At 38.2% G+C, this 23,203-nt stretch overlaps 1 protein-coding gene across 1 annotated transcript; it reads right to left on the bottom strand.

Moving 5' to 3' along the window:
- Positions 1 to 1,561: 1,561 nt before the first annotated feature.
- LOC104591148 (wall-associated receptor kinase 5-like) lies at positions 1,562 to 19,772 on the bottom strand. The gene is made up of 8 exons (XM_088888240.1): positions 19,301 to 19,772; positions 17,100 to 17,337; positions 16,500 to 16,527; positions 14,970 to 15,441; positions 14,305 to 14,472; positions 5,895 to 6,800; positions 4,175 to 4,336; positions 1,562 to 3,055 (listed from the first exon to the last, which is right to left on the bottom strand). The coding sequence occupies exons 1-8, from the start codon at positions 19,770 to 19,772 to the stop codon at positions 1,884 to 1,886; spliced, it is 3,618 nt and encodes a 1,205-aa protein (XP_088744366.1). The 3' UTR covers positions 1,562 to 1,883.
- Positions 19,773 to 23,203: the final 3,431 nt, after the last annotated feature.

Genomic DNA, 23,203 nt, shown 5'->3' with positions numbered 1-23,203 from the left:
AGAGGTGGTCAGGAAAATACATCTTAATTACTACAATTGGAGTGAAGTATAGGGCCAATATAGGAGAGCTGAACTCGGGATGGACAAAAATTTTGGGCTCTTTGGTGTTTGGTTTTTTCATCAAACATAGCTTAAAAGCTATCAATAGGGACCGAACTCAGAAAGGAAAAAGTTGTTTTTTGACCCTCTCAAATAAGCACTAAAGCTTTTCTTAAACAAAGCATGTGCATCATACGGGTTCCCTTAGTTAATTATTAAATTTGATCAGATTTGATTCAATTGGCGCTTAAGACTCGGTTTGGAAGCAGTACATATCTTATATGTATTTGCACTGTACATATTTACATTTGTACTCTTTCCAAACTGAGCTTAAGAAAAACTTAAACTTCAATAAATGGATTAAAAAGGTATACATACTTTTTTAGGATGAATTAATGATAAGGATACTCTATAGCAAAATCGACTGTCAGATTTTAACTGATGGTATAGGTTTCGGCATAAGTTGGCTACATGGTGTTTTTACATTCTTTTCGTAAAACAGTGATAATTAAGATTAGGTTCAGTTCACTGAGTTGATCACATTTGAACTTGGTGCTTTTGGTTTTCGAAGGTTACTTTGGTTCTCCATTTGAACATCTGAACACATTTTTGAATTCTAAAAATTGATCTCAAATCTCAAAGTTTAACATACCTCTTTATAAATTTAGAACCAAATTAAGAGTTTAATTGAACTATAATGTAAATAATATTTATTATATTTATGTAATATTATATTTTTAAGGTAAAATAAAATTTTACCAAAACAAAAAAGAATAGATGTACAGATCCCGCCCCTCAACAACAAGAACTCCATCCATACAACCATTCATCGTAAGGGCACCTTACATCACCCTAGCTACCTAACAAAAACTAACACGCCTAGCAACTTGAACCCTTTTGCTTTTGGGCTGTGCTTGACAAATGCATGGCTTCCTGCTCGACTTTGTTAAAAACATCTTTTGCCCTATGTTGACCACCAAGAAAAAATAAACCCCCAGTTTTTGACATTTGATTAACCGCCTCTAATTCTGGTAGCTCAGCACCATTACCTAATCCTCCTCTCTTATATGGTGATTAACGTAGGGGTGGCAATTGGGTGGGTTTGGGTTTAGGTTTGGGTTGAGTTTCAATATAACATATCTAATTCGTCAATTCTTTAATGGCCTATTTAAATAAAGTTAAATGGATTCACCTAAATCCGTCTACCGGCCGAAACCGTTAACCATATAATAGCTTTAGTTTTAAGAAAATAGCTTAAAAGCTAAAACCAACTCATTTTTAACAACTTGGCGGTTAGACATGGTCCCCAATATGTTTTTGTTCTCTAACAATATCCCCTCACATCCAACATTAATTAAGGAGAAACAAATGAAAGAGAAAACCAATTATAGAAGGAAAGGGGAACATCGTATTATGTGTCATGCAAAGTATGGCTGCTTCTTATGGTTGAATCCATGTTCTCATCCTTGCCAACTTATAATTTCACCATATTGTACCAAACAATGGATCAGAGAGTGGACTAGATACAAAAGTAAGCTTTACTGCATTTTCTTGCAAAAAGTGTTTGCCTCTAGATACTCAAACATGAAAGAATTCTCTTGTAATCAGCTTGCTTAGATTTTATAGTTGGTACAACATGAAATGAAGTCTCATTTTTCATAGAAGAAAGTAAAGCATTATTTTGAATGTGCTTTTGTACATTCACTGGATCTCATACATAAGATGAAGGAAATCTACTAATAAAATATATAAATAGTTTAACGGAGATGACCAAATCATTATTTCAATATTTCTACAATGATAGGAAAAGAACATTAGACCTAAGGGATGTCCTAGATTATTGCTCAACGAGGGAAATTCATGGATAATATCATATTTCTTTGCAAAGAAGACTGCTCAGATGTATCACCAACATGATAGAATTCTGAAGGTTCAGATAATAAGCTCACATTCTCTTCTTCTATCGGTTGAACCCATGGTTGTTTTCTCAACCTTTTCAAGTTTTGTAGCTCCATTGCAACTTCTTCCATAGTGGGCCTTTCTTCACCTTTTAGACTGAGGCATCTTTTTGCAACCTTAGCAACTACACAAAGTTCCTCAACATTTTTCTCATCCACAAGTCGATCTTCAATTAGTTCAAAAAGACGATTTTCATTCATTGATGAAATGAAATATGTAGCCAAGTTTCTTTGTTCTTGTGGTCTTTCAAACGAAAGAGGTTTTTTACCTGTTAAGAGCTCTACAAGAACCACTCCAAAGCTATAAACATCACTTTTCTCTGTCAATTGACTTGTGTGGAAATATTCTGGGTCCAAATATCCCAATGTCCCTTGAACCAATGTAGTTATTTGAGATTGATCGGTGGGAAGTAACTTGGAAACTCCAAAATCAGAAATTTTTGCAATATATTTTTCATCTAATAATATATTCGTGGATTTGATGTCCCTATGAATAATTGGTATAGAGACTTTGGAGTGAAGATAGGCAAGTGCGCTAGCAGTTTCTGTTGCAATTCTCAATCGATCTTCCCATGAAAGCAAAATGCCATTGTTTTGATGAATATGGTGAAAAAGGGTTCCATTGGAGATATATTCATAAACCAACAAAGGTACTTCAGTCTCTAAACAACATCCCAAGAGTTTTACCACGTTGCGGTGATTAATTTGAGTTAAAATGAGAACCTCATTTATGAATTGCTCCAATTGACTAGCATCCATTATTCTAAACATTTTAATGGCAACAACTTGATGATTAGGTAAAATGCCTTTGTAAACCGTACCTTGTCCACCTTGGCCTATGACGCACTCTTCATTATAATTATTGGTTGCCAACTTTAACTCTTCGGTTGAAAAGATTTTTAAGAGATTTGAACCTCCATTAGATAATTGTTGTTGTAAAAGGAAGCCACCATTTTGCTCAAGGTATTTCTCTTTCAATCTCATGAGCTTTCTTTTCCTTACGATCAAGTATAGCCAAGAAATACAGACGAGTAACAAGAAGATGCCAAAGCTTATACCTGCATAGAATATATATCAGTCATTAGTTAATGACAGAATAACCACTGTTATATATGTTGCAATTTTCTCAAGGAACAAGATTTCATAAATTGACTAATAAAATGACCTTTTTTATGAAAAGATAAAAAGAAAAACTAATCATAAAGTTGACAGAATCTATGTAATATTTCTTTTTTCTCATTTTTGGTTTAACCCCTACAACATCCCCGACATATTGATGCATACATACATATTGTGGGACTTCCTGGAAGTAGTTAGGAAGCTAATTAAGATGGCTGGCAGACATTTATACAAAAGGGTGGATCTGAAATATTGTTGCAAGAGGTTCCAAGAATACCGAGGTCAGGGAAGAGGCAGGCAAGGCAGACCTATGAAATGATTTATTAGGCCTGTTTGGGGTATCGGTTGGCCGGTGCCCTTTCTGATGTTTCTTGAGTTGTTCAGAGCACGGTCTTCTTGGGTTTTTGGGTTTAGCTTCTGGGGTGGGGTGATTGTTTTATCTTCTGTATATAGTAGGGATTAGCTGGATATCAATTTTCTTTTATTAACAAGTATATAATAGATCCCATATGATGAATTTGAGAAATCCATTGTTCATGTTAATTGAAGCACTCCTTTGCTAGGCGTTGTTCAGCATTGTATTCATTTATTAGTGGGATCAATATTGAGAACCGGTGCTATTTTGCTAGCTAAAAATCTAAAATATTGTTTAAATGTGAAATAGATTTTGAAGGAATGATATTTCCAATTCACTGCCAAACCTCTAATCTAGAAAAAAGAAATTTATTATTGTTTGTAGTCAGCTTGTACAACATAATTAAGAACTCATTTTCTTTTAAATGGGTAGCAAAAAACAATATATTATGATTAAATGTTACACATGATGTCTATAAAAATTATTTTATCATATGGTATCTTACAATATGCTGCGTAATGTGGAAAGTTGCATTTAATTAAGGTGGTATTGTTTGTTAAAAATGCAAAATGGAACTACAGAAGGGAGAAAGTTGCTAGTAGCATGCATGTAGAAAATCTTTATTTTGCATTATGTATAGTGCATTCATGATCGGTCCCCGACAAATGATACTAAATTAAGATAATGCATGTAAGAGCATTACCTAGGATGACCTTAATTACAGGGAAATCTTTTTTGCAACCTTGCCCATCTTTCCTACCATCACCATGCGTACCCTTTGGACATGGGCAATTGTATGATCCAATTGTATTAATGCAAGTTCCTATGCAAGGATTTCCTTTTGGATCATTACACTCGTTTACATCTGGCATAAGAACGATAATAAACAATGCATTAGTTCAAATATTATAAGTGTTGTAAAGTTTACAACAAATCCGAAAATATCAGAAGAAAAGGGTCATTATTATTTCAATGGCTTTCTCAAACCACATATTAATATTGATTCTTGGATTTATAGTAATGTTTTAAGTAATAAAGTAATCATAAAAAAGAAAATAGTACCAATTAGGCAATTAACCAATGGTAACGAAATATAAACTTTAGAGGGAATGGAGTAATAATGAAATTTTTCCTAGCAAGAACTAGGGGCAAACCAAAATAGGTCATGGGCTTGGCTAGAGGTAGAAAACATTGATTTAAGCTCAGTTTGGAAGGTGTAATGCAAATATGTAGAGTGAAAAATCTTATATTTTGTATAATTTTGTATGTATTTGTACTGTACATATTTGCATTTATACTCTTTCCAAAGTGAGCATTAAGATTCATAATTTAACCGTGTATTAACAAAAACGGAATGAAAAAACAGCACTCATGTAACTGACCCCGTGTAGTTGAGATAAGGCTCGGATGCTGCTGACTCAAATGGGAGAAGTATTAAATGAGATGGTTCAAAGAGTTCCGGAAGCATATCTCATGGCCCTCATTTCACTTTCTTATTAATGTTATGGTAACTCTTGATTTTTGTAATTACACTTATAAATATAAATGAAAATATCTTTTAGATAATTTAAATGACAAGAGATAATTAGGTTGAACAGAAAACAGCTAAAGCATCTTCTTTGGCTATGCTTGGTTTGGAGGAAAAGGTAGGGAAAGGTATCAAAACCTATACAAGGTTTGTAAAGGTTTTCTTACCTTTCCTTTCCTTCCCTACTTTTTCCTTCAAACCAAACATAGCCTAGATGACTCCATCAATTTGTTTCTGTTAAACGAGAAGCGTGGACTACATCAACCGCTATATCCAAGCTTTTGTCATGGAGTTTCTCCATAGAAATACTAGCAAATCTTCTTCAATATGGGTTGTTTTTAGTTCGGTGGGCTTGTTGGGGTTTCAGCCCAATCTTTTTATTTTCTGAAAGTAGTGGTTACTTTGTGCCTTTGTCTCTTATTTTTGAGCTTTTCCTTAATTTTTTATTAAAATTTTATACCTTACCCTTCTGAAAATTTATTAGCTCAGTTCGAAGCGAACCCAGTCAGAATATCTATGCTATGTTTGAATGTAGCCTAGGCCAAAAGTTAGCCTATTATATCACTATTCTAACCCCTTGGCTTAGTTACATCAAATTTTGATACATCTGTGGGATGTGTACGTGCCATGTTTTTATCAAAGGGCAAATATTCGATTATAATTCAGATCATTCGAAAGTAATACAAATAATATCATATTTACCAGTATTTTGATATTTGATGAGTTAATAAATTTATGATTCGTGAATATAGTTTTGGGCTAGGTCAGTAGTAGTTCAAGTCTGAGGCCTAAGCCAAGCTGAAATTGGACCTAGGATTGATCCAAAGGTTGTCTCTTGTCTATATATCTAAATACTGAAGTTAAAAAAAAAAAGGAGAATATTATGAATTCGTACCTTGGCAGCCGTCGGGGAGATAAGTATTCCCTTGAAAACCTTTCTTACATTGGCAAAGATAACCGGGGCCATTTTTGGAGTGTATGCAATTGGTATTGTTCCCGCAAGCATGGTCGGTGTTGGTTACTCCTTGTGTTTCATCGCAAGATGTATTGCTTCGAATTGCCCAGTCAAGTACTACTGGGGTTCTGAATCCAACGTTTACAAGGTAATCCACATTATTTATTGAGTTCCATAGATTAGAAGCACTTGAGCCAAACCAGTCTTCGTCGGACAGAAAGGCCATCCTGCATTTGCTCATATTCCAAGCGTAGGCTGTGTGCAGAGATTCTTTCTTGTAACTGTCAAATAATAGCCTAAATGAGTCAAGATCCTCCGGTATCACCTTCTGGCAGCATCCGATGCCATCACAACGTATATTTGTCACCTCCGTGTCATGGTGACAAAATGAAACGCATTCTGTGAGCTCTTCTAGGTGATAATAATCAGTCATGATGCCACGTGTGTTACAACCAATAGCTATAAATTTGTTCCGAGAGTTGGAGAACCTATATGCCTTTGGAATTTTGGTGCTGTAATATTCTTTCTCCCCTATAGACATAGTCACAATATACGTCGTGTAGTGTCGATTCTCCCCCATATCACATTCGACAACAGTCCGATAGGAGAAAGTTAATTCGCCATCTAGTGATATGTTCAACACAATTTTATCACCATACTCATCACTGTCGGGGCCATACATCATCAGTTGCGGACGATGGTCAGTGGCTGTATTGCAGAACAACTTGAATTCATCTCTATAACAGCTTGGATCATCTCCAACGAGGCCAAACGGGTATGGAATGCTAACATTTCCGCATTTTCTTTGACAATCCAGTTGCTTTATCTCTGGAGATTTTGGCAAGGCTGTTGCAATTGTCATCACCATGATTAGCTGTTATAGATCAAGTGAAGGAACACAGCCAAAGCATTTTTCTGCTTTTTCTTTTCAATTTAAAAGGGATTAACGAAGTTATTTGCGCAATACCTCTCAACCATCTATCTGATCTATTTCACGGCTTGGTTTTAGATTGGCACTTGACGATACTGGGTATTGGCTAATGGCTATGGGTTTCTATATAATTGAAAAATATGATTGACCCAGTATCAGTATGATTTAGTTGGTCACTCGGTAATCGGCATCTCTCCCTCCGAGGAGGCATGGGTTTAAAGCTGTGGAATGGCTGACTGTCAGTTTAGTTGTATTTGTTTGGGGAATCTTCATTTACCCCCATTTCACTATTTTTACTTCGTCATAGAGTTGGGAATGCCGAGAGTGGGGGATTGATGGAAATACAAGAGGTATGGTGTGATAAGTTCGGCTGATGAAAGTTTTAAATGGATGTGAGTGTACAGTAAAGTGAAAATTTGTATCCTATGGAGTCAATGCCACGTTACTTTATTTGCATAAGATTGTGCAAACAAGATGTATACTAAACTGATTCTAGATTGCAACTTTCTTTCCAATTTATTCATAACTACACTTCAAATATACTACAAACAAGAGGTGTATAATAGGTTATATGTAAACCCAATCAAGAGTAAACATGTGGCAGATCCTAAGCCAATAACTAAAACTAATAAGATAAACATGGTCAGAAAATCAAAATATGCACAGATAAACTATAAAACTTAAATAAATGGTAAAAAATATATTAATAACTATACATATAAGAGAATGATTGCAATAAATGTAGGAGTGGAATATAAAGAAAGTGCTAGAATTCAAATTACTCCTTTGTCGGAATGATATGTACTAACCCGTATATGTTGCCAAATTTTAAACCTTGTTCTACCCATCGCCCATGTTGCATTCTTTAGAGAGAGATATATGGTTTAATACACCTAGAATTTTGGTTTATTTAATCAACGGGATGTATCAGTTCGGTTTCACTTAGCCAATATAAAAAACCGACGGTTAACTTAATCGACTGATATACATATATTTCTATATATTTTATATATATTTATGTACATTGTATAAATTTTTATATATATTTGATACTATCTATATATTATAAATTAATAAATATACATTATATATAAATATTCATTTTCATAATATATTATATATTATTATTATTTAAAATATAATATTTTATATATTTCTAGTTTTTATTATATATATTTATATATTCAACCAATTAATTGATCGGCTTTGATTCAGTTTTAGTTATTGGTTTTCCAGAAATTGGTAAGACCGGTTCGGTTTCAATACTAGGCTCACAGTTTGGTTAACAGAATTGTAAGAATCCCTGCTAAAAACCCATTATAAATAAAATAAATTGTATGTATTAATGCATTAAATGGACTACCACAGTCCAGTCCAATTTTGAAAACCATATTTCTGTTTTCTTTCCAGTTTAAAAAGAATTTTTTATGTAATTTTGAAAAATATTTAATACTGATCTTATGTGACTTCAAATCAGCCCCCACAACGTCACACAGCACATCCTGCTGTGTATTAGGAATATCTCACGATCATAATACCAGGAATGATGACATCATCATTGGGACATGTTTCTAATACACGGTGGGGATGTGGTGTAAGACGTTGTGGGGGCAGTCTTTGTCTTATGGGGGCTGATTGTCTCGTCTTATGTTGAGCCTTTTTATATGTGCAGCCTTTTATCTCTTGAAGTTATTTCCACAAGACCTCTCAACTATCTGATCGATTTCACGGTTTGGTTTTATATGTTTTCTTTTCAAAGTAATTTTCTTTTGAAGACCGAGTATGGTTTAGTTGGTCACTTGGCAATCAGTACCCCTCCTTCATATGGGGTCAAAGCTACATTTACATATGATCGTAAGGTGATCATGGGCCAGGCTGTGCCGATCTTAGCACCTATGGATTATGATAAGGGATTATAGCCCCAAGCTTAAAATATAGGCCGGGGCCTAGGTCTAAGCCTAGACCTGGCCTTATTCCAAACTCATGTTTAGCTTGCATGGCTTAACTAGGCTTTGAGCCCATGACACAATATAAGGCATGGGCCTCATCTAATTCGTATACTTGGTTTAGGCTCTCCATACTTTTATAGATTAAGGCAACGCCTTCATTCCCTTTGTAAAGCAATGTGAAACTTGGAACAGTCAATCACTATTCAATGTTGTTTTAAATCCTAATGAGGCCTTACCTCTGAGGACAACTCTCTCTCACATTTGAATTGACTCGTGTGTTGACATGTGGCATATGTATATGATAAAATTTGTATGTTTTAAATAAAATATTTGACATCTAATATGAAATGCAATATATTTGCATATATAACATATAAAATATGGTATAAGTTTATGGAATATTTATACTATTAAGTATGTAATTTATAGTATATCTATACCATCTTTCTTTCTCCTTCCCCTTTCCCACCTCCTCCTTAACCCTCTCTCTCTCTCTCTTCATTATCCCTCCCTATCCTTTACATTAAGTCACATCACTAAGGAGCTTGACTTTTATTAGTCCCCACTTTCCAATTACCTAAAATATCTCTCTCCTAAAGCCTCTTCCCAATTACTTTTATTAGTCCCCACTTTCCAATTACCTAAAATATTTCTCTCCTAAAGCCTCTTCCCAATTACTTTTATTAGTCCCCACTTTCCAATTACCTAAAATATCTCTCTCCTAAAGCCTCTCCCCAATTACTTTTATTAGTTCCCACTTCCCAATTACCTAAAATATCTCTCCTAAAGCCTCTTCTCAATTACTTTTATTAGTCCTTACTTTCTCAATTACCTAAAATATCTCTCTCCTAAAGCCTCTTCCCAATTACTTTTATTAGTCCCCACTTCCCAAAGCTAGTTGAGGAACGGCTAGTCTACAAAGAGTAGAAAGTTCCTGAGATTGGTAACTAAGCATCCTTGAGATGAGACATCGAAAGACACTTCGGACAAGTAAGCCGAAGACAAAAGATCTCAACCACTCCCGACCTCAACCATGATAAGACTAAGGCCTGCACCTTAAAAAGAAAGAGAAAAAGGGTAGCACAAAAGCTCGGGACCAAAAAGCATACTTCCATTAATTAGCAAAGATTTGTACATAATTTTAGGCTCGGCATATTGAGTTGTTTATACAAGAAAAAGAAGAAAAAGAATGATCAACATTGTAGCAACAAAAGTGGAGTAGAACAAGACATGAACTCAGACTAGTATCAGTAGCAGCAACCAACAGGCACTTCAATCCTTGGCAGGGCAGTTGGCCTCTTCATTCTCCTCAGGCATGTCCATGACTGCAGTGTTGTCCTCTGTAGGAGGAGTGGTAGCATCGTTAGAGCCCCAACCCTATGCAACCTTAACGATGTCAGGGAAATGGCATAACACCCTGTTCCAAAAGAGATTGAATCCCATCTCAAGGGAATGCACAACAAAGTTGTCCATCACATACTAGTACTCCTTCAAGCCCTTGAACTGAGCAACCACCTCCTCACTTGCACCTAAATAAGCACCTAAATAGTACAAGTTGTAAGCTCGGAAAAGAAGAGTTTGACAAATAAAGAACTGAAGCGACGAAACAAACTGACCTCCTATCTCATCAGCCTGGCATGCATCAACATCGAGAAGGACATGTAGCATATCATGTCATTCTCCACAATATCATGCCTATTGCTCCCTCTATTCCTCAATAAGCTAGGCCAATGCAAGTTGCAACACCTTAGTCCTCGACTCTTGGAGCACAGTCGGGAGAGGCAAGCCTCTAGGACAACACACAAAGAAGAACCTCTCCTTCTAGTGCTTTACAGAGGATGGAGTCCTGACCAACACCTTGATGTACTGCCTCACCAAGAAATAGTAGTACCCTTGCTAGTGGTTCTTCAATTGAAGTAGGAAACCATTCCCATGGTAAGTTTGACATCATGGACAAAATAGTAGGAGATGAGGCCAATTAGGAATCTAAAGGAGTTTGGCATCAAATGCGCTGGTAGCACTTAGTACCACTCAAACACTAGGACTACTCCCTCGTGCAATGGGAACCTTACCCTGGACTCTAAACTCTTCTCGTACACATAGAGCTCATCCAGCCAAGCATGTGTGGGCCCCTCACCAGCCTTCAAACACTTGAGGCCATACTCCTCAAGAATGTAGTACAAAGCTCGAATCCAAGCCATATCCCAAAGGTTCAAACATAATGGGGTGGTCCCAAATTGGCGACCCCCTGCATAGGAAGCTCGACCTCAATAGATGTCGGCCCCACCTTAGCTTCCTCGGCTCGATAACCCTCTCAGAATCTAACTCCCCGAAGTCTTCGGCCTTAGCCCCTTGGCCCTCAACCTCGGGAGCATCAAGCTTAGTAGCCTTGGTGTAAGACCCCGACTCAGACATAGAAGAGGAAGCACTATACTCAGAAGACAAATTAGAGGAAGAGGAAAAGGAACAGAAGGACGAGGAAGACATCTTACCTAGCAACAAGAACGGAAGGCTATGGAACTGAAGCAAACACAGAGCAACGAAGACTACTCCTCATCGAGCCCTTCAAGTGACTTGTTTTGCAAATGACGAAGGGGAAATGCTCTCCTTCCCCCCCCCCCCCTATTTAAGGGTTTTTTACAATCCAGATCAATGACAAAGATCAAGTGCTGCTCTGATAAGATCGGGAAATGAATATGAATTTCCGCCCTTCACACACATAAAGCCTCGAGAAATGAAATGATTCTTCTGACAACCTTTTACAAAGAAGGGATCTACGCTGAACCAACTGATCCAACTAGGAAAACCGGCCCAACCTCGATCTGTGCATCCCAAATTGAGTGCCCAACTGAATTTCGACTTCAACTTCCTCATCCAAAGACTGAAGAACTCTAGCATGCCATGCCGAGGCCGAGCACTTCACTCATTGACTTTTGAAATAGGGGAGTGTTCATATTTTGAATTTTGTCTTCAAGTTCCTTACCCAAAGACTAAAGAACTCTTCCATGCCATGCCAAAGCCAAACACTTTGGTCCTCAACTTTGAAACTGGGGGTGGCATTTGTATTTTGAATTTTGACTTCAAGTTCCCCAGACGAAGACCGAAGAACTCTTCCACGCCACCCTGCGACCGAGCATTTACTCTTCGACTTCAGTGGTTAACCTCATCCAAATAACTCTAAGAGCCTCATTCGACTAGGACACGGATCTTAGACAATAAAAAGGTACCTCTTGCTCAAGGTAAAGGATCCAACTCTTAATTCGCATACCATTGCTCTGCTCGAACCAACACCATTCCCTAACTACCTAGCCTGATAGCCCAGTGCTTTCTACTGACTTGAGCATTAGAGTGTCTACCTAGGGATAGATCCTCGGGCCTCTAATTCCTTTCTTGATTTTAGATCTTTGAGAGTGGATTCATCCTTCCACCTTGGCTCCACCTAATTAGCAAGGATTATCTGACTACGACCTCGGTTCTTGCACCACCTAGGATCGAGCAGCTTTATATATATACATATTTATATACATGTCATTGTCTCTTCTTTGTTTTGTTTGGCAATACTTGTCAGTTGTTGTAGTTCTCTATTCCTCATTTTAAGTGACCATTTACATTTACTTTAGCATAACTCTCACCCATGTAGACTCCATCTATTGAAATAAGAAAGTGGTGCATACCCCCTTCCCTCTCCTATTTGTGTCTTTCTCGAACTGGATCAGCCAATGTCTTAGGTTTGGAGTCACTATCGAGCTAAAGATAATTTTGAATTCAGCTCCTAGATATCTCATCACATCTAATTCTTTCAAATAAAGGGTGGCAACTCCAAATCAGCCAAAGTGAACCATTTTCTAATACTCAAAATTAGTCATTTCATCTCAAGTGTTTAGGCGTAAGGTTAGAATAGTTCAAAAAAAGTAAGGGCATTTGGGGATTTAAGTGAAAAAAATAAGGGAATTTTGGTGACTTTGAGCACAGAAAAATTCCTTATTAGAAGGGGAATCCTAAGATTCCAAATCTAAGGTTGAGGTGTTTTTCGGGATGAGGTCTAGTGGACACTAGTTTGAAGGAAGCATAATGTAGTTTCAACTAGCCAACTAAATTAAAATGCTTGAAATTGAGTCATTTTAGTTAGAGGGGTAAATGGAGAGTTTTGAATTTTGACTTCAAGTTCCCCAGCCGAAGATCGAAAAACTCTTCTACGCCACCCTGTAGCTGAGCATTTACTCTTCGACTTTAGTGGTTAACCTCATCCAAATAACCCTAAGAGCCTCATTCAATTAGGACACCGATCTTAGACCATAAAAAGGTACCTCCCCGCTCAAGGTAAAGGATCCAACTCTTAATTCTCATACCATTGCTCTCCTCGAACCAACACCATTCCCTAACTACCTGGCCTGATAGCCCAGTGCTTTCTATTGACTTGAGCATTAGAGGTTCTACCCAGGGATAAATCCTTGGGCCTCTGATTCCTTTCTTGATTTTAGATCTTGGAACATGGTTTCATCCTTCTACCTTGGCTCCGCCCAGTTAGCAAGGATTATCTGACTATGACCTCGATTCTTGCACCACCTAGGATCGAGCGACATTATTGTAGTTTGGCAATACTACAATAAGAAAGTGGTTTCTTCTTTGTTTTGTTTGGCAATACTTGTCAATTGTTGTAGTTCTCTATTCCTCATTTTAAATGACCATTTACATTTACTTTAACATTGAGGTCTCACCCATGTAGACTCCATCTATTGAAATAAGAAAGTGGTGCATACCCCCTTTCCTCTCCTATCCGTGTTGTTGTAGTTCTAATACTCACAATTAGTCATTTCATCTCAAGGGTTTAGGCGTAAGGTTAGAATAGTTCAAAAAAAGTAGGGGCATTTTGGGATTTAAGTGAAAAAGAAAAGGGAATTTTGGGGACTTTGAGCATAGAGAAATTCCTTATCAAAAGGGGAGTCCTAAGATTCCAAATCTAAGGTTGAGGTGTTTTTTTGGGATGAGGTCTAGTGGACACTAGTTTGAAGGAAGCATAATGCAGTCTCAACTAGCCAAGTAAATTAAAATGCTTGAAATGGAGTCATTTTAGTAAGAGGGGTAAATGGAGAGGTTTTTGAGTGAAATTTGGAAGGTCCATGTTTGTGGGGATTTTGAATCCAATAGTGGCATCAAATTCACCTAAAAGCATTTGGATGGTAAACATTTGATGATAGATTTTATTGAGAAAAAAGGGAACCCAGAATTTAAATCTTGGTTTGATTGAAGATTAAATGAGGGAATATTGAAGTGAAATTTGGTGGGTAGGCATTTCAAGAGTATCTGGAGACTAATGGTAATGGTTGATTAGTCAACAAATGTGTCTAGGTTGTACATTTACAGTTATATGTCTCTGAAGAGAGGGTCACAGGGGGTCTTTAAGCAATGTGTTGTTTAAATAAATTTTAAGGCTTTGCATCCATTGGAATTGTTATAAATGACAACATACCTTGGCATCCGTTGGAGAGATAAGGATTCCCATGATAACCTTCCATACAATGACAGATGTATCCACGATTGTTGGTAGAGTTGGAGCAGTCGGTGTTCTTCCCGCATGCATAGTTGATAGATGCCTTCTCACATGTCTTGCTCTTGGCAGCAATTGACCCGTCTACCACTACGTACCCAAAAATAATGCTTTTAAATACTATTTTTCTTATTAGGAGATACTGAAAATTCAGATTGCTAATGTCACTTCAGGCTTCAGCCATGTTAATAATAGTAGGGAACGTCAGTAGATTGGGTCAAGTGATAAACCCGCCTTAACACGACTATGGGATCTTGTTCGGGTAATTGTTATTAACTTTCGGGTTAAGACTAACCTACAGGAATACGAGAGAATGCTGGTATATATTATTATTTGGATGGGTCAGGTCGGGTTTGGTGAACCTATTCCAACTAGTCAAGTCGTGTTATTGGGCATAGGATCGGGTTTAGGTCGAACAAAACCCGTATAGAACCCGTTCCATGTGACACAAAACAGCAAGGCATTTATCATGCTACTTTCATAATTTTAATATTTGTATTTGAATTTTAAAGTAAAAGAAGATAAATTCTTTGAACTTAATACCATACCTCGGCATCCATCGTGTAGATAGGGATTCCCTTGATAACCTGGCAGGCAATTGCAAAGATATCCAGCGCCATTTGAGGAGTTGGTGCAATAGGTGTTACTCCCACAGGCATACCCAGCCACGTCTCTTTGTGCTTCCTCGCAACTCTGGTTTCGAATTGCCCAGTCCAGAATTATGGAAGTGTTGATCCCGACATTTAGAAGGTATTCCACATCGTTTCTCATCTCCCAGAGCCGTGATACTTGTGAGTCAAATAATGAATCCCGGTCGTCGGACAGAAGAACAGCCAACCCACATTTGCTAATATTCCTTGTGTATGCGAAGCCGTTAGGGCTCCATATGAATAAATCAAAGTCAGTAAGATCGTTTGGTATGGTTGTCTGGCAGCAACCAAAACCACCGCAAGATGAACCAGCTGTCACTTTTGTATCGTTCAAGCATGACGATAGACAGTTGACATAAAACACATTGCCCTCGTAATCACGCAACTGGCCAACACCCCCTCCATTCCCCTACACCAATAATGAAGTGACGATCATGAGCAAGCTCATGGAAGATCTTGTAATCAACCTACAACCACCACTAGCAGGAGTCGACCCCGAGAAGGGAAAGCATGGAAGAAGATGGTGTAGCTATCACTAGTGGCTGAATCATGATTTGGTAGTCGAGATCATTACCCAAAGCCTTAACCAATTCCCATCGAAATGGTGGTCGAGAATTCAGGATATACATAACATCTAACTTAGAAGCCATAGGCTATTTGGTAGCCTAAGAGAATGACGAAAAAGTCGAGTGGCCCATCTATTATGCGAGTAGAACTTTGAAACCAACAGAGAACATCTACTTACACATGGAACAATAGTGTCTAGCATTAGTCTTTACTACATAAAAGTGTGATCCAATCAGGTACTTCATTGATAGATCCCTACTCTCTAGAAGATTGGTTGAATGAATGATGAAGCTGATTGAGAATAGTATTGAATACATCCAAACTAGAGTGATAAAGTGTCAAGCAGTCGCAAACCTCCTAGTTGCTTTTCCTACTAGTGATGATTTCCCCATCTCTGAAGAGATACCCAAAGACCTCCCCCTCATCGCGGCAGTAGAGAAGGCAAGATGGGTTATAACATTTGATGGCAGTAGTTCCAATTCCTCTACAGGAACCAGAGGTATATTGTCTTTGCCTACCAGATAGACTTCAGCCTACTCCCTCAAATTGCAATTCCCCTACTCCCACAATATCACAGAATATGAAGCACCGGTGATGGGTCTAACAATAGCAAGAGATTCCAAAGGAAAGAAAGTAAAATTCATAGGAGATTCCATGATAGTAATTGGACAAATGGGGGGTCACACCACAGTAAAAGAATTGACAATCATGTCATATAGAACATTGATCCAAAAATTGACCAAAGACTTGGCGATAACCTACGAAGACCAGAATCGAGCCAAGAATAGATATGTTGATTCTCTAGCCACTCTGGGATCTAAGATACAATCGAGCAGCCCAAATGATAGGGTTATCGACATCCACTACACACTATTGATCGCTACCCTCAGGAACACTCACTCCAATGTAGAAAGGCATGGCAGACATGCTGAGCATATGGACGAGAAACAGAATTCTCTAGAGAAGCAAACTTCTACTCTATCTCACCAATGCCAAACCACTTCTCTCTCTTAGCATTGAGACACCTCATCCCACGACAAATGTCCAGTGACACATCCTCATAACCATCACCCTCTAACGTAGCGATAATAACAGATAACTGTGACAATCACTAAGGAGTGACGCTTAGCTACAAGTGCTTGCAAATGAACATTACCATAAAAGGGGAAAACACATATGATAAGCAACACTTATAGCTAGAATCCATGGTTTAATGAATAATATCATCCATCAGGACATATAAATATCCAAGAAACATCAAAGCCAATGAAAGCTGATGACCACCAACTGGAACAACCGCAAGAGGAACCAGGATGGTATTAAGGCCATAGTTAGGGTTCCCAAGAAAAAAAACAATGACACAACATAGAGAATAAATGTTGCGAAATGACATTGACTATCTGTCTTTCTGGCCATAACATCTATTGGTCTCGTGCTTTCAAACCAGAAACCAATCTAGGTTTTGAGGGGCCATTTCCCCCAGGCAGTCGATTCATCTACCTGTGCCTTGTAAATGTTGAGCTCTTCCCCAACTCTGTATATAGATCGGTCAGGATATTGGGAATGAACTTGGCGTATTGAGGATGGTGGGCTGAAACGGCACCACCCAACGGTAATGCAAGCAGAACAGCCATGTCATCAACAGTGACACTGAACTCACTGAACGCACCTACGAACGTATGTGTCCGGCAACACCAATGGGACAAGAGTGGAAACATATAATCTACCCCTTCTCTATCTGGAAGGTCCAAGAAATAGTCCACAAATCTTAATAACCTGGCACTCTGGAGCAACCAGTAGTACATGGGGTTTTCTAGGAGGAAAAGAGTCTATGCTGTGAAATTTATTAAGGACCATCAGTCCTTAGTTTAGAACAGCTGAAGTAAATAGTGTGCTTCAAATGACCATAAAAACATGCAACCTCATTCACCTCCACCACGTCAAACATGCCATCCTTCCCCCTGGACTCAGGCATGGGAGGTTAGAAAACCTTCCCATGACTAGCAGCCAACAATCTTCACTGACTCGTATTCGGAGAGTAGTTCCATAGTGTCCACATCCCTTACAAAATCAATGAAGGGGCAATCAGATTGCACAACCTTTTTCTGCTTGTGAGGAGCCATTGATACCAGAGACGGAAAAATCGTGCAAGAAAGAAAAATAAACAGGAAGATCAAAACTAAACAAAACTACTTCAGTAGCAAAGCAAATGCGAACACGAAGTTTGAAGCAAATAGTACCCTTTATAGTAGTCCCATTCACATTGACAACTCAAACAGCGGTGTAAGGAGGCAAAACAAATGATTATTAGCTACTCGCCAGCATACAGTTGACATACCGACCATTACACATTTAAATTATTATTCCTAGAAAAAGGCAACACACACAAATATCAAATTTAAAACTGCTACCACAACACATAATAGCTAATCCAAATGAAGAAACATGAAGCCCGGCACACCCGCCAAAACATGTGACCGACTAGCAATGAATATGAGACAATGGTTATACATCCAACATACATAACCATGTGACTAACTGTGACCCACTACATACACAACCACAATAGCATGGTACCACTTACATGAATGATAGAAGAGATCCTTCCCAAAAAATATTGCATAAGAAGAAGAAGAGGACGAAAGCCATCATTTAAATAGATTTATCCAAAAATAATATTATACACACAAGACATTAGAAAAGCTACACACTTCACCAAGATACAATAGGGTAAACTACAATGCCAATATATGAATGCACTCGAAGTGTTTCTTGACAAAAAGCATTTTTTCAAGACATGAGGGGGCTGAAAAACCAAACATGACCAAAACAGCCTCTCGTCAAAATGTTTCCCATCGAGAAGGAAGGGGGCTAAAAGCATGAAAAGTCAAGCAACCTTAACAATAACAAACTCCAAAATCATACACTCCAACAATAACACCATGTCAATAATTTTTTATTTTCCAAAGCTTACCTTCCCTTAGTGCACCCGTTAACTTTTCTTAGAGGTGTCCACATAAATAACAATTTTCATAACCAAATTACTCTTGAATGGCGAGTTAGAGGAAAAGGGTGCTTTTCAGCTTTCAATTTTCATGTATTGTTTTTGCATTTTTAGTATTTTATTATAATTTCCAATGTTTTTACTAATACATACTATGCTTTAATTATTTGTCTTTATTATACGGATTTTGATAAGAACATTAAAATTATTATTACTATTATTGTTTTATTTATTGTTATCATTTAAAACTATAACATGCAATACATGTATACATTTCTACTCTTCCCAAACTGAGCATGAAAAAAAAACAGATATAACCTTAGCTAAAAACACTGGTACTGTTATTTGGATGGGTCAGGTCGGGTTTGTTAAACCTATTCCAAGTAGTCAAGTCGGGTTGGATTGCCTTCAGATCGGGTTTGGGTTGCAAAACCCATACATACAGAACTCGATCATTTGACATCCTTACAAGAGTAAACTGTAAGACATGAGCACATGGGCGATCCAAAGAATTCCCTTACCAGATCAATGGTTTTGATTAGCGACTTCCGTACGTCAATAACAATAATGCATTTATTATCATTCAATTTTCATATTGAATATTTGTATTTAAATTTTAAAGTAAAAGAAGATAAATTCTTTGAACTTAATACCATACCTCGGCATCCATCGTGTAGATAGGGATTCCCTTGATAACCTGGCAGGCAATTGCAAAGATATCCAGCGCCATTTGAGGAGTTGGTGCAATAGGTGTTACTCCCACAGGCATACCCAGCCACGTCTCTTTGTGCTTCCTCGCAACTCTGGTTTCTAAGTATTGCCCAGTCCAGAATTATGGAAGTCCTTATCCCAACGTTAAGAAGGTATTCAACATTGTTTCTTATGTCCCAGAGATGTGATACTTGTGAGTCAAATAATGAATCCTGGGCGTCGGACATAAGAACAGCCAACCCACATCTACTAATATTTCTTGTGTATGCGAAGTCGTTACGGCTCCCTATGCTTACTTCAAAATCATTAAGATCGTTTGGTATGGTTGTCTGGCAGCAACCAAAGCCACCGCAAGATGAACTAGCTGTCACTTCTGTATCGTTCAAGCAAGATGACCAACAGCCGACATCGCCCTCGTAATCATACAAGTCGGCATACGTGTCGCAACCGACTGCCATGAATCTGTTTCTGGTATTGGAGAGCCTGTAAGTGTTTGGAAAAGAATATCTAATGTCATAGCCGTCCAGGTATTCATCTTCACCCGTGTTAGCCTTGCATGCATTGGCAACTATATCCAAGGCTGCTGTTGGTGATAGAGCAGTTGGTGTTCTCCCCGCATGCGTAATTTCTGTTTTCTTTTTCACATGTCCTGTTCACATTTGATCCGTCCAATTCTATGCATACAAATTAATGTTTTTAAATTACAAGCTGTTTATTTTTCAGATTAAGAGAAAATTAAAAATTCAGATGGCTAATGTGACCATACGAAGGTAAATTAATGAGACCATTGTTGTAAGAAGTTATTCTAAATAAAAGCATACTGATGTCAATTGGAGTAGATTTGGTCCAATCCGATCCAGTCCAATGTGAATTCATTATAAATGGTGCAGGTTCAATCCAATCCAATGATTATTTTGGACAATTTTGGATCAGTTTAATTCAATGTTTAGACCGTCCAATCTGTTCAAATTTGTTTTAATTAAGATTAATTCTAACTCAAACCTAGTCCATTGACACCCATACTTTTAACTTCTATCAATGAACCATATATTAGCTCAATTCAACCCAATCCAATATAAACTTATTACAATTGGACTAGGTTCAATTCGATCAAATAGATACTTTGAACGATTAAATCTGGACTCTAGAGTGATCCAATTCAATATGTCTTGCTGGTCCATCCATTGTTGGTTCGTCCAATATGTCCAAATTGATTTTATGGATCCAATAACAACCCTAATGAGTAGTATAAGTACATATTGTCTATCCTCACTGTGATTTTAATGAAGATACCAAATCGGAATCACAAAAACATCCAGGATGACACACAAGCTGATGCGGACCCACAATGGATCTATAGCTCGCCATAGAATAGCGATGAGCTCAAAACTATCACAGTAATGCAATGGATGAAAACACTATCAACTAAATTCGCTAATAGTAGGACATCCATTAGGATCAAACAGGAACATGTCAGATTAGTTCTGATGCCACCCGTGCCATGTCACTACAGCAAACTTGTTAAGGGAAGTAACACACATGTAGTATGAGAATCCTCTGACAAAAGGAAACTTCATCTTAGAAAGATCTCATAAGACAGATGGCAAACCCCTAGCAGTGTTCCCTTGTCAGTCGACACCGAATTGAATATCCCCTTTCCAAATAGGAGTCAAATCCTTATTGGCTCATTCCTTTTAGGAGCTCGGGATCTCCCTTTATCGGAGGGGGTTCAGATCATAATGAAGACATGACTCTCTGTCAATAGAAGCTCATAGCCTACCCATGTTCCTAGCCTCCCTTCGCCTTTCAAGGAGACCACCATACTTGCCCTTACGACTACATCTATATTAGAATCTCTAGTTATGTTCTTGATCGTGGAGATGACTGCTCACAGAATTAACCTTTCCCCAATCCCATAGGAATAATCCAACAACCTTGACAACACTAACACAGGAGTTGAGGAACATATTGGCCTGGAAACTGTCGACTTGGTTGATATTGAGATCTTGGCCAACAAGGTGTACGAGTTTTGACCGTCTAGAACAAATGCAAGCCAAAATGAGAGGTATCCAACAAAAAATGATAGTGATTGAACACTCCCCATTCACTCCTATTAGCCCTTCTACACCCGTCCCCGCAGGCTATCTTGGGAGTCTAAACCCTGGAGCAACAGAACATCCATCCGAAACCAATCTTGTAGCCACACCATACGCGGCGTAGAGGACCTGCTTCTTTGCTGTTGAACAACCTTGTGTAGTCCAACCAGGTAGTGCAACGGTGGAGGCACCCATTAGTCGAATGGAGATAAGGGAGTACGTCCAAGGCTTGGTGGAAGAGAGCCGGAACATATCCCTCTGGTTATGTTCCTTTCCAATAGTGGCCACAATACGATGGGCAGAAGGGGAGCCCACAGGAACACACCAACAAGTTTGAAGATGCACTAGGAGTGTTCTCTTTCGATGAAGACCTAAAGGTTCGAGAATTCTCTAAATCCTTGACTAGGCCAACATACTCGTGGTTTGTCAACCTGAAGGCAGGGAGCATCGACTCATGGGATGAGTTAGCCAAGAAGTTCTTATCTAAGTGGTTCACCCTCAAGTAGAGGTTGACGATGGTGGACCAACACAACACGAAACAACGTGTTGGGGAAGACCTATTGGCATATGTCATACGATTTCAAAAGCTGACACACTTGGTCTTCGAAGAGCACGCAACACAAAAGGGCTTCGTGGAGTAATGCATCCAGGGGATGCACCCAACATGTAGGATTGGGATCGAAAATATCATGATTGAAACATTCAATCAGCTCTAGAAATGTGTTGAGAGAACAACATAGATTGTCACCACCCTGGAATCACGGCTAGCTTCATTAGGGCTATAGTATGCTAAGAACAAGACATATGACATCGATCGCAGACCCAAAATGTAGGATTGAGATCGAGAACATCGAGATTGAAACATTCGACCAACTCTAAAATTGCATTGAGAGAATAGCACAGACTATCACCACCCTAGAACAAGGCAACACACACAAACATCAAATTTAAAACTGCTACCACAACACATAATAGCCAATCCGAACGAAGAAACATGAAGCCCGGCACACCCGCAAAAACATGTGACCGGCTAGCAATGAATATGAGACAATGGTTATACATCCTACATACATAACCATGTGACTAACTGTGACCCACTATATACACAACCACAATAGCATGGTACCACTTACATGAATGATAGAAGAGATCCTTCCCAAAATATATTGCATAAGAAGAAGAAGAGGACGAAAGCCATCCTTTAAATAGATTTATCCAAAAATAATATTATACACACAAGACATTAGAAAAGCTGCACACTTTACCAAGATACAATAGGGTAAATTACAATGCCAATATATGAATGCACTCGAAGTGTTTCCTGACAAAAAGCATTTTGTCAAGACATGGGGGGGCTGAAAAACCAAACATGACCAAAACAACCTCTCGACAAAATGTTTCCCATCAAGAAAGAAGGGGGCTAATAGTATGAAAAGTCAAGCAACCTTAACAGCAACAAACTCCAAAATCATACACCCCAACAGTAACACCCTTTTCTCAAGACGTAGTCAAAACTTTGCAAAAACCCCCCTTCAATAGCCAAAGTTGTTGGGAGCACACACACGACAACAAAACCTAAGAAAAAATCAGCGATCAACTAAAAATGAACCAAAAAACAGCCTTTGCCCATGTGTCGATTACAATACTCTAGCCAATATTAAAATGTAGCAATCACAGAAATGCTTATTGATAAGAACACTCTTACTAATAAGCAAGGGCCTAAATGTAAGTACATGTAATCTATCCTCACTACAACTGTGATGAAGATACCAAATTGGAATCACAAAAACATC

This window comes from Nelumbo nucifera, chromosome 5, assembly GCF_055504915.1.
Source record: "Nelumbo nucifera cultivar China Antique chromosome 5, China Antique-T2T, whole genome shotgun sequence".
NCBI classification, from domain to species: Eukaryota; Viridiplantae; Streptophyta; class Magnoliopsida; order Proteales; family Nelumbonaceae; genus Nelumbo; species Nelumbo nucifera.
This window is presented reverse-complemented; position numbering and strand designations above follow the sequence as displayed.

Bases quoted from the DNA above. Each gene is read 5' to 3' on its own strand.
- LOC104591148 (XM_088888240.1), bottom strand. From the start codon at position 19,772: ATGGCAGTCGGTTGCGACACGTATGCCGACTTGTATGATTACGAGGGC. The intron at 15,442-16,499 runs GTGAGTGTTCCT...TTATTGGTGTAG, and splicing joins CCATGCCTTTCTACATTGGA to GGGAATGGAGGGGGTGTTGG. The intron at 6,801-14,304 runs GTATGTTGTCAT...CAATTGCAACAG, and splicing joins TCTCTCCAACGGATGCCAAG to CCTTGCCAAAATCTCCAGAG.